Consider the following 13,362-nt stretch of genomic DNA (forward strand, 5'->3'; position numbering starts at 1 on the left):
TTCAGCAAGCTTGAACTTTCCAAAGCAGCGATCTGCGCAACTTGACGCACGACCTTGCGCTTCCGGTCTGACGCATTCGCGTGCGTATGAATGGAAGTCGATTGGGGAGAAAAGTCCAGTGTGACCGCAGCTTAAGAGCTTGATTAGCTAGCCCAGGGGTGTCCAATTGGGGTTGGAACTAAACTTTGCAGGATACTGGCCCTCCAGGACAGAGATTGGACACCCCTGTTGTAGACCAACACAAACAGCATTCAGAAGTATAAACCAGCCTTAAGGCAATACAATGTTTAGCAGTTAATGTATATACAATGTATTAGAGACAGCAGTGCAACACACAAGCGTCGTATTGCTTGTAGTAAACACACACCCTGACCTAATGCAGAATCCAAAGGCAAACAAAGTCATTGTAACATATTGCTGGCACACACAAGCGTTCATTGAGGTTCGTAAGATTACAGTTGAACCAGATATGCGTCCATGCTTCTGTATGCTTTCATCTGCTATTTTGTGATGTCTGGAAGATATCGGCATGGGAAAAAAACTATAGTAATTTATAATAAACATGTTTTTGAACCACATACTAAAGTGTATAATGTGCACAACTCTTTGTTAATGAATGCTAAAGAACACCGTAGTCTAGTAAACTTTGATTTTGTGTTAACCTTATGAATAAAGTCGCTGCACATGTGCTGATTTTAGTGACTTGTACATTAAGGTAAACAAAATACTCGTGAAGAAACACGACACATGAGGTACATGCTGCCAGCTAGCATTTCTGAAGTGTTTTTGTAGAGCAGCGGTGTCCAAACTCAGTCCTGGAGGGCTGGTATGCTGCAGATTTTAGTCTCAACACACCTGCAAGGATGTTTCGAGAAAGCCTAGTAAAGCTGCAGTCACACTAGAGTTTGAGCTTGCTAAATTCTGTCGTACGACGCCGTGAAAAGGGTGGGATTAAACAATATGATTAGACATTAAAAAAAGCAAGCGATTGCTCCATATTTGAAATTTTTGTACAGAGGTCATGTTTTGATCTTCGATTGGTCTCACGCAGTCAAGTGATGCGATTTCACAGGTCAGAGTTCAGCAAGCTTGAACTTTCCAAAGCAGTGATCAGCGCATCTTGACGCACGACCTTGCGCTTCCAGTCTGACGCATTCGCGTGAGAATGAATGGAAGTCTATTGGGGAGAAAAGTCCAGTGTGACCGCAGCTTAAAAGCTTGATTAGCTAGCCCAGGGGTGTCCGATTGGGGTTGGAACTAAACTTTGCAGGATACTGGCCCTCCAGGACAGAGATTGGACACCCCTGTTGTAGACCAACACAAACAGCATTCAGAAGTATAAACCAGCCTTTAAGGCAATCCAATGTTTAGCAGTTAATGTATATACAATGTATTAGAGACAGCAGTGCAACACACAAGCGTCGTATTGCTTGTAGTAATTACACACCCTGATCTAATGCAGAGCGCAAAGGCAAACAAAGTCATTTTAACAGATTGCTGGCACACACAAGTGTTCGTTGAGGTTCATATGATTACAGTTGAACCACTAAAGTCACCTTGAATGTTTTACCATTTTTGTTTAACAATGTTTTCTCGATTTTGAATGTCTATAGGTTGTTTTCACATGACGCGTGAGACTCAGATGGAGGGCAGGAAGTAAGGCTTCTACACAGGAATTGCTATCAGAACATCAAAATATTTCTGTTTTGTTTATAATTGTTTAAATCAGCAAATATAAGAAATGCCGAACGGCTTTTATAGACTTTTTGCTCATAAAGGGGTCGAAAGTTCAAGAAACTGGCTGAAAAACGGAAGAAAAGGTGGCATGTAATAAACATTTATTCAATGTGTAGGCCTACAAACTGTTTTGAACGTGATAATTCATTTGACAGCAACAATAAAGATTATAGTCAGGCCTAGCTATGTGTATAAATATGTTAATGTGTTCTATAAAAATCAGATACAAACACTACCACACATACAATATTCAGGAGAATATAAATAACGTACCATGCCATATAATCGCTGTAATGAAATATCCATCTTGTTTTGCAATAATCCAAGTCTTTACTGGTGTATCAGCAAATAAACAACTGTAACATGAACAACGAGATGCGTAGCAGCAATGAATGTTTGTTGATGGTAAGTTCATCGACCGAACAAAAAAGAAATGCAACCCTTGTGACAAAACCAGACGGTTATTATTGTGGAGCACTTTTCCCTCTAACAAAAATAAATAAATAGTAATGTAGATATGCATCCACGCTTTTGTATGCTTATCTGTTATTTCGTGATGTTTGGAAGATATCGGCATAGGAAAAAACTATAGTAATTTATAATAAACATGTTTTTGAACCACATATTAAAGTGTATTATGTGCACAACTCTGTTAATAAATGCTACAGAACACCACAGTATAGTAAACTGATAAACTGTAATAAATAATGTTAGCTTAAACTGTGATGTATTGTGATGGTGTATAATTATAGCGTAGAAAACTGAAGCCTATTGAATAATTTGTTCATTACTAAAGTTGTGTTGTACCACAGCAAGAATATAATTACTACAACGGTTTAATTCAAGTAACTAACTATAGTATGCTTCCAAACACTATAGTATTTAATTTCATGTAACGTAAAAGCTTATACAGTATCTACCGCGTCAATGACAGGCAAATATATTTTAGTTTAGTAGAAAACTACTAAAGAAAACCCTCTTCATGATATAGGATAATGCCCAATATATGTGGTTATTTATATCTCCCTTGAAATATGGTATAGATCACAAAAATACGGACTTTCCTCCATGTCTCCCATTCAGTTTTTTACTTTCTGCCCTCCATCTGGATTCCGTGCATCACCAGAAGCACGTGATTGAAAACAATCTAAAGAGAGCTCTCTGATTTAATCTAATAAAACGTAGAGTTAATTCACCCAAAAATCTAAATTCCGCATAATTTACTCTCCCCATTTAGTTAAAATTCTTTATGAGTTTCTTTCTTCTGTTAAACACACAAAAGGAAATAATTTGAAGAATGCTGTTGCTAGGACTTCCATAGTGAGGAAGAAATACCATGAAACTCCCAGCAGCTAGAATCTTTCCAAATATCTTGTTTTTGTGTCCAACAGAAGATAGAAACTCAAATAGGTTTTGAACAAGTGAAGTTGAGTAAATGATTACAAAATTGTAATTTCTGGGTGAACTATCCCTTTAATATGTGTTCCAAATATGCACAGAGTTCATAGAGGTTTGAAATAGTCGAAATGTGTAGTAAACAGCCTGCATATCCTATTTTTCAAAGGATTCAGATGACCTAACGTGAACAGTAAATCACAGTCAAGCTGATTTTAAGTAACAGGGAAGGGCTGCGTTCTATATTTGGCTGGTAGTCATTTGGTAGTCTTGTTACCTCTTTCATTTGGGCGGATCGCTGAGTATGCAGCAAGGAAACCACTCCCAGCTGTGTTGGCGTCCGACACCATGACCACTTGCATCTTGTTTCCATTGGTGACCAGTGCTCGGGGTTTGGCGGTACCACAGAAGCGGCCGAGACGCTGCGCGTTGATGTGGCCATCGTATACATCAACAAAGTCGTATCTGCAGAGACTATCACTCTCAAGATCCAGAACTCGGAACAAGAGGGACACGAGCCTCCCCTGAGGGACCTGAAAATGGTGATTCAGAAGAGTCAACGCAATCTCAAATCCAGAGCTTTTTTAATTACTTGAATTACATAAATTGGTGGCAGATATTTGAAATCCCATTCAATGTTGCATTCTTATGCTTTTTTCTAAACTGTACAAATTATATGAATTAACTTTTTCTCTTGAGATCTTTATAAATCTGTAATTTGTTTCTTAATCCGTATCTCAAAAAAATAATCTTTGTGGAAGATTTTGTTTAGCCGCAGTACCAAACATGACCACCAAATGAAATCCAGTTTTATTGGACTTTACAAGGGTGCCCCCTATAATTTAAGGAATATGAACTATTTTCATACTACTGACAATATTTTTGAAGTAGACATAAAATTATAAAGTAGTTTGATGGTATTTGATTTAAATTTAGCCTCTAAAAAAACACTTAAAATCATAGGCGGAGCATGTGTAAGGCTGTGAAAGGCTGGCCAGAGACCACGGAGATAGCAGCAAAGAAAAAATGCATTGGAAACATGTAACAGGTGTAAGGCGTAATATGAATATAATTTAAAGTCCCCCTCCGAACAAAAATAAAACTATCCAACCCCGCAAGTTGCACTGATGAGTGCTGTTTATTACTGGAGTTCGCAGCAGCTCTGATAACCAAACCAATAGTGCTGGCCAGCCAACTATTTTGTTTTGCTGGTCAAGGACATAAGTAATAAAACGACAAATGAGTATTACGAAAGAGGTATTATATATTATTCTGGTTTAATTTGTTTTCAGCATTAAATTGGTAGTTTCATTGTAACATAGTCTAGCCTATAGTGTAGTTATCTTGTTTAGGCAATCGTTTGGAATTTTATTGTTCAAAGGTCAAATATTTATTGCTAAGTTCGGTTTTCGATTGGCCTCGTGAAAGAGAATGATTTCATATTTTCAGGGCCGGCGCGTGCAGAGGCAACCTAGGCGGCCGCCTAGGGTGGCAGAATAGTGAGGGTTGCGTCCGCGATGATGAATTTTCAGCTTTATTACTTCTGTCTTCAGAGTCACACGATCCTTCAGAAATCTCTCTTATTAAGAGTTATAAAGTTATTACTGGTAATAGTAATAAAAGCAACAAGAAGTAATAATTTCATTTGGAACTGCATACAGTAAGTAATAAATAAATATTAAAATAAATAAGTATTTAATATTTTTTTAATATTTAATAAATGTTGAACAAAATAATTTTAATTAGATTTTTAAATAAAAGTAATAATAACAAAAAATAAATAAACTGACCCCAAACTTCTGACTGGTAGTGTAGATCAGTGGGTGAGTTTAATAAAATAATTTAATGCGCGTGTTGAATATAATAGACGTTTGTTGATAGGCGCTGCTTTTGTTAAAACCTCTTCTTGGTCGGTCACAAATCTTTTTAAATGCATTAAAGGGCAGCGCATATATTAGCCTTACCCTGGAGTTTGTTCACCCTCCGCCTATGTCTAAAATCATGAAAACAAAGTGAAGTAATGCTTTATGGCTCTGAGTGTCCTTGTTGCAAATTAATACATAAATGTTGAGTAATATCTATCAAAAATTAATCACCAGGTATTTAAGCTTTTAGATTATATCTAGTTTGTCATGATTGCATTGTGTTTAGACTACAATATTATGGTTTAAAAACCACAGGTTGTAGGATGACAGTAAATGTGTTTAATCTGTTACTCCTCCTAAAATGAATAAAACTGTGGTAAAAATTTAGTTAAAACTTAAAAGTTTTTAACAATATAGCTTGTCATTGTTAGATTAGGATTTAATTGCAAAAAAAAAGTGATGTAAACTAAAACGTATAGTGGCAGCAAGGTTACAGCTAAAGCTCCATTTACACGGGGCTTCAGTGTCAACGCTTCCTATTCACTTTGAATGGGTGATGTCAAGTGTTGTCAAACTGAATTGTAGATACATCTGTGCCGATTCAGTGGCGTTGCTCGCTGTAGATGTTGGGAATTTCTCAACTTTTCAAGCGCCAATGGACGCTTCAGCCAATCACAGTGCTTCCCACACATAGACTTTACTTGGGCAGGCCGCCCAGGTATATTAACGGCCGCCAAATTATATTTGGTGGTGACAAGTGAATAATACTAATATTATAATCCTTTTACACTTTTTTTGTATCCGTTCAAATCATTCGTGATCGATTAACCAGCGGAAAATGTTCTCTCGCTCTGCACGTTTTCAACTTCTCATTGTGTGTGTGCGAGAACCATCAACACTCACACAGACAATCTCACGTACTCTACAGACCCACAGAGTCACGCCTTTTGCTCCACGATACATCCGACCATGCATCCACGATACATCCGACAATGTCCGGAATGCATTTTTTGCTTTCGCTAAAGTTAAATATATAAGTTGCCGTTATTTGTGTAACCCCTATCCATTTTTGCATTTTTGCATTACCCTTTCACAGCTCACTGCGTGCGCACAGCCACGAGAGAAGCATTAAATGATTATTCATTTAATAAACGACTCAGATAAACTTTACTATACTCAGAGGGAACAAATAATACTGGCTGCAAAACATTTGTACACCATTAGAAACTGCTATACAACTAATTTGCCTTATTTAAATAATCTACACTTTTTATTCTAGCAATTACTATAATTTTAACAATAAAAATACACTTTTTCAGTTATTTATTCCTCATTTGCTGTATTTTATTAATTTAATGATGTTAATATATTACATACTTTATACATATCTAAAATGCTTTGGCAATACTGTAAATGTCATGCCCATAAAGCCACTTTAGAGAGAGAGAGAGAGAGAGAGAGAGAGAGAGAAAGAAGCTTGTCAGTGGGTGCACACGGCTTCTAAATATCATAAAAGTAAGAGAAATAGTGGATTTATTTTATTTCAAAAGCCTTTTTCAAATCATTTTAATGCATTGAAAAGAAAAGGTGTATAACAGTGTCATAAAAAATAAAAATATTATTAAAAATCACACTATTTTTTTTTTGTTTGCCACATGTAGTTGACCATTTATGTGCTGTGGGTAAAAGGTGTGTTTCAATCCACCGTATATTTCAAACCTGTGGGAAGCACTGAATCAGATCGTTTAGTGCAAATACTCCAGCTCAGACGATAGCCAATTGCGGACTAAATTCATAGCTTGACGCTGCTATGATGATCGCGTCAGCCCCAAGTTCAGACCAGCCTGATCTCACGAGAAAATGTAAGTATTTTAAATTTTGTCAGTTTAGTGGCTAATTCGTACAAATTCGTACGAGTTCAGTCGTACGAAATTGTGCAATTTTTAAAAAGGAGGCGTGGCACCTAACCCCGCCCCTAAACCCAACCATCATTGGGGGATGAGCAAATCGTACTAAATTGTACGAATTAGATCGTACGAATTAGCCACTAAATCAAAAAGTTACGAATTGCCGTGAGATTGTGTTGGTTCAGACACACCGCAAAATCCTCAGAGTAAAATTTACTCAGATCAGAGAATATTTGGTCCCTCTCTAAATTAAGTAAAATTTACTCAACAGCAGAGTTAAAGTTAACGAGGCAATGATGGGGTTAATTAAGTGATGACTGAGCACTGATGATGAACACCTGCTGTTAATAATCAGAAACAGAAGAGAAGCAGCAGCTTCGCTCATTGCTCACCTGCTTGACTTTATTTCTGTCAGATGTTCACAAAAGTCCATATGAGATTTATTGAGAATTAACTGTTTTAGTTATTTACATTTTACAAAAGAAAACATGTTTTTTCCCCCCTTGATGTCACAATCGTGAGTAGAAAAGTGGTTGATTTACTTGAGCTCTTCAACTTGATTTCTAATGTTGATTTTTCTTTGCTTGCTATGAGTATAAAGAGAGCAAATAGGATCAGGTTGACTGATCCTGTATTGATGTTTACTCCTGATAAGAGTTACTGTATAAAAGATTATGTTTAAATGATGGTTTATCATATAAGCAACAAAATTCTGTGTTTTTCAAGAGAATGGACCTCAGCTCTGGTTTTATACATTTTTTAAAACACATTGAGCATCTGAATCATTTTAGAGACGCAGACATCAATAATCAGCGTATTTATCTCAACAGTGGTTAAAGATTTTTTTTTGCTGCAGTGTATGCTAAGAGAATTATACAACATTCATCCAAAGTTCCCAGCATGCACTGCAGGAAAAAAAAACTCACAATAGTTGAGAAGCATCCGCTGATTCTTTATGTCAATGTGTTTTCAGTGTTTCAGATGTTCAATGTGTTTTATGATCTGATAAAAGTATTGCTGAGTTCCATGTTCTTGATACAGTGCTCCTTTTGTGATAAAACATTATTTAAACTTAATAAGTCAAAATCAATTTTACTGATTTGACCAGTGACCAAATCACCACAGAATCAATTATCCAGAGCACAATTGCTCTTTATACAATATTTGCCACAACACACCATTTGGCAAACAAAGAGAAACTAACATTGGAAATCGAGTCAGAGTCCAAGTAAAGCAACTACTGTTCTCCTCAGTGGTGACAGCTTAAATCACCAAAAGTGTTGTTGTTTTGTTGTTGTTGTAAAAAATTACTTGGTTAATTCTTAATGATATCACTATATAGAATTTTGTAGAGTGTGGCAGAAATAAGGCCAAACAGGTTGTTAATAAGTAAAGCTGCTGTTTGTGGAGTTGCTTAATGATGCTCTGCTAAAAGTTTGAGAGATTTGATGTGTTTTATTTCAGTTTATTTAATCTATGACTGAAGTCAGTTGTAGTTTTGTGTTTCTCTTCTCTTTTTCTGCTTATTAACAGCAGGTATTCATCATCAGTGCTCAATCATCACTTACTTAATCCCTTCATTGTCTCATTAACTTTAACTCTGCTGTTAAGTAAACCTCAGTCAATTTAGAAAGGGACCAAATATTCGCTAAACTGGGTAAATTTCATTGTGAGGATTTTGCTGTGCATGGCCTTCATCAAGCATTGACACTGAAGCCCCGTGTGAATCGGTCATAAGGTTAACAACCAAAGTATGCTGCAAAAAAAACATTAAAATTCTTAATTCAAGAAGCACTTTTTAGACAAGAAAAAAAATATTGTATTGTTTTAAGAAATAACGGCAGCAAACTGTTTGTTTGTTTGTTTGTTTGTTTACAAGTTTCCCACAATTTCGTCATGTTGTAGGAATAGTTTTTAGAACCCACCGCTCTAGTAGTGTATGAAATACAGAATGTGGGAAAAAGATTTATAAATGACTTTTAAGAACTGATACTAAATTTACACCCTTTTTGTATGATTCTTTAAAAAAATGCAATTCTGGTTTCAGGAACACCAAATCAATGAATTATCTTAGTACCAATGGAGCATAAAAAACACCCCAAATTGAAAAGATTACTTTCATAAATGTTACTAGCTTACAAATAATTTTTGACAAATATTTCTAATAAATCCTTTCTAAAAAGGGTTAATAATAGTGAAGCATGTGCTGTTACTTTTCTGTAACAAAAATGGAACAAACCACCATATAACCATGTACCTAGCAACCGCCTAGCATGCGGCAGTGAGATTATTATTTATGAAATACATCTTTACTGTTTTTTTAAATCATTTAAAGAAATATCCCACACATCTGTCCTTACTGTAATTCTCCACACACATTTGTTGTTGGGTGGATAAACACCGGGGTACCCCTGACTTCCAATCAGTCCTGTGTCTCCAGTAAAGTTCCCGCCACATGTGAAAACTGGTCTACAACAGGGGTAAAGCACAAAATTCAGTTTTCCAACACTTTATACAGATGTTTGTTAGTAAATGAGCTTTGTCACAGCATAAAGTTAATAAACAACGTATTACTGAAGTGACAGAAAGTACTTAATACGCATTTAAACATAAGGTTAATTAGCTGTAATGTTACCAACCAAACAGAATATCGATGTATTCTTCTTCACTAGCCTACATAAAAGTGACGTTTAAAATTTAATTAGCTACTTCGAGAGCCACGTGTACTAGGTTTATGCAGGCATAGTTATTTATTTCCACATACCTTCGACGTCGTTGCGTAAAAATGACGCTGAACAGAAAGGTGCTCACGATGCTCCAGATTATAATCCTCATTGTATGAGGCGCGTTTGAACAAATGTGACATTCAGAGAAAAAGAAGTGAATTCTCCAGAGGTACTAAACTGTTGACTGACTGACTGACTGACTGCTCATGAATGTGCTGTTTGTTCTGCTGGAGCTGGAGGAAGCAGTTTCCCTAAATCACGTAAGTGAAGGCAACTCGCTCACATCCACAGTAAAAGTATTACAGTATGAATGTAGTTGAGTGTAATTTTCTGTTGTATATGAGCCTAAAAAACAGATTAGCTATGTTTAGTTTATGAAAATATAATGTATTGTGTGATATGTGTGTTATTAATTGTGTGTCTGCGAAATATGTGGTTAATTTCTGTATATACATCTACAATATGAACTAAAAACGTACTTTTAGGTACTTTTAAAGTGCATGTAATTTAGAAGCGATTGTATTTAATGTTGATTTACCTCGCTTCACCTCACACTGATGAAAGACCACTAGATGTCTACCTTGCACAAGATTTTATCTAACTTGTTGCTTTTACCCTAGTGTATTTTAATATCATTACATTACATAATCATTGACATTTTAAAACATCCATCGGTGTTTGGTTTTATTTTTAGACCGATAAACAGCTTCAAACTGGCTACATGTTAGTATTAGTAGAAATTAAAAAGTGTCATTATCATGAATTCGGGATGTTTCACCCCAAAATAAAAATTATTTCGTTTACACAGCGTGATTTAAACTTTTTTGAGTTTCTTTCTTCTCCTGAAAACAACAATGAATAGATATGCGAAAGTATGAATGGTTGATTGGACCCATCAACTTCCATTGTAGGAAAAAAAAAAAAAGCAGCCACTAGCATTTTTTGAAATATCTTTTTGTGTTCAACAGAAGACAGAAACTCAAAAAGCTTTTGAACAAGAGAAGGTAAGTAGGGGAGAGCAGGGACAAAAGTACCATTTTTAACTCGTAAGTGTGCTCTATCATATCAATATCAGGTGGTATTTTAAACAAGTGTAGAACAGCTTAAAAATAATTTCACTTTAAAGAAACGTTGCACGTTGTTGCTTTTGACCCCATCTTTTTTTAAGCATAAAGGTAACACACTGGTGGGTCAAAAGTAAATCAACAATATTTGCGACTTTTACTGGCTCAATTATGGAGGAGGAAACCTGCAAAAACAATTAATTCATAAATGAATATGCAAATAAATAAATAAATTAGTAAATAAATCCATAAATCCCAACATAAATAAAACAATAAATAAATAAATATGCAAATAAATGAGTAAATAAATCCATAAATCCCTGCATAAACAAAACGATAAATCAATAAATAAATATGCAAATAAATAAATACATGAGTAAATAAATCCATAAATCCCTGCATAAATAAAAGAATAAATAAATAAATACGCAAATAAATAAATCAGTAAATAAATCCATAAATCCCTGCATAAATAAAACAATAAACGAATACACAAATAAAAGAATGAATAAATAAATGAGTAAATACATCCATAAATCCTTGCATAAATAAAACAATAAGTAAATATGCAAATAAATAAATAAATAAATAAATGAGTAAACGAGTAAATAAATCCCTGCAAAAATAAAACAATAAATAAATAAATATGCAAATAAATAAATAATTAGTAAATAAATCCATAAATCCCTGCATAAATAAAACAATAACTAAATAAATATGCCAATGAATAAATAAATGAGTAAATAAATTCATAAATCCTTGCATAAATAAAACAATAAATAAATATGCAAATAAATAAATAAATTGGTAAACAATTAAATAAATCCCTGCAAAAATAAAACAATAAATAAATAAGTAGATAAATCCATAAATCCCTCCATAATTAAAACAATAAATAAATAAATGTGCAAATAAATTAATAAATTAGTAAATAATTCCATAAATCCTTGCATAAAAAAACAATACATAAATATGCAAATAAAAAAATAAATCAGTAAATAAATCAGTAAATAAATCCATAAATCCCTGCATAAAAAACAATAAATAAATAAATATGCAAATAAATAAATTAATGAGTAAATAAATCCATAAATCCCTGCATAAATAAAACAATAAATAAATAAATATGCAAATACATAAATAAGTAAATATATTCTCATTCCAAAATGGCCACCGCGTGACTCTAGTCGCTGTTTCCCAAACAGCAACAGAGCGTCGCCTCTTGGTGATTCTATGCTCTGTGACCTCAGACTAGGTGGAATAGTGCTATTTACTTATGTTTTGTTATTAAACTAAATAAAAATCTACATTATCGATGCTGTAAAAGATACAGTACCTTATGAAATAAACATTTTCAAATATTTGTTGACACATCGATCTTTCTTCAGAAGATTTGAGTGGCTGAACAACACTTCTGTGCAAATAACCCATTTATAAAACAACTAAATCTACATAAGCTTTGCATGACAAAATAGTTTTAAAACATAATATTACCTGTCTAAAAGTAATACTTCAGATATGGTGTCATCCTTCCTCTAGCATGCAAAAGTAGCTCCAATGTTGATTCAGGATTTTCAAAAGTTTTGACTCAGCATTTGTTTTTATCGCAGATCTGTTCGCGTGAACAGGGTGCTCAGATGTACAAATCTACATTTGTTGACAGACGTTTTGGGCTACTTTCGGCCCGACAATTTTTAATTGGACATTTTTTTTAGTCTTATGCCTTACCCAGAATATAAAAAACAACATAAATACATTTAGATCATTTACTTTAATCATTACTATTGGAATGTGTAGAAACTTTCAACCAGCACAACAAAACAAAGACAAACACCTACTGCACATTTAATTATTGCTTTAGAGAGTCATACCTTAGTACTCTATATTTCACTGACTTCTCTCTATATACTCTATATTACACTGACGGTCAAAGGGGTTTGTTTTGCTATTCTCTGATAAAATGAAAACACAAAGTAGCACGAACACAATGTTCCATAACCAGATGCAAAACAGCTAGAATGCTGTTATGTTTATAGATTTTGTGAGCCAAAGTTTTCCCAGAAGAAAACTTATTGCTCCGAGGTTGTTCCTTGTAACTCAGAAGATGAGTTTTTGTGTGTGTGTGTGTGCGTGTGTGTGTGTGTGTGTGTGTGTGTGTGTGTGTGTGTGTGTGTGTGTGCGTGTGTGCGTGTGTGTGTGTGTGCGCGTGTGTGTGTGTTTAGTTTTAGTATCATCTTTAAACGACTTGTAAAATGATAAGTCCCAGCAAATGAGACAATCAACACATAATAAATCTACATTTTATGTAGATTAATCCTATAACAAAATTTGCATTGTTGTTGGAATCTCTTCTGAAAGTCTATATATCAGGCAAGCATTGGTTTTACAGATGACAATTCTGAAATTGCCTCACAATAAATCTCTCCACCCTCTTGGTGAAACCTATATAAAATATCTCATTTGTGATTCTCTGAATCTGAGCAGATTGAATCCTAGTGTGTCCTTCCCGGAAAGACAACAACCCTTATCAGAGAAGCAACATGTGGGAGGAATTCTCTCTTCGCCCCGAATATTACATACAGATTTGAGCAATTTCCTGCTGACCAAATGTTTGTTGATTGCCCTCTAGCATAACTTGGCCCACCGCAAAATGTGGATAAGTGATTTT

At 34.6% G+C, this 13,362-nt stretch overlaps 1 protein-coding gene across 1 annotated transcript in view; it reads right to left on the reverse strand.

Annotated features, from left to right (window-relative positions):
* The window catches only part of LOC130240473 (procollagen C-endopeptidase enhancer 2-like), a 28,002-nt gene extending 18,152 nt beyond the window's left edge, over positions 1-9,850 (reverse strand). Inside the window, exons 1-3 of the mRNA XM_056472003.1 lie at positions 9,669-9,850; positions 9,265-9,373; positions 3,410-3,665 (exon numbers count right to left, since the gene is read on the reverse strand). Of these exons, the coding sequence (XP_056327978.1) occupies positions 3,410-3,665; positions 9,265-9,373; positions 9,669-9,739 (436 nt within the window). The 5' untranslated portion in view covers positions 9,740-9,850. The remainder of the gene's footprint in view (positions 1-3,409; positions 3,666-9,264; positions 9,374-9,668) is intronic.
* Between the last annotated feature and the right edge of the window lie 3,512 nt (positions 9,851-13,362).

Source organism: Danio aesculapii, chromosome 2 (assembly GCF_903798145.1).
Source record: "Danio aesculapii chromosome 2, fDanAes4.1, whole genome shotgun sequence".
NCBI classification, from domain to species: Eukaryota; Metazoa; Chordata; class Actinopteri; order Cypriniformes; family Danionidae; genus Danio; species Danio aesculapii.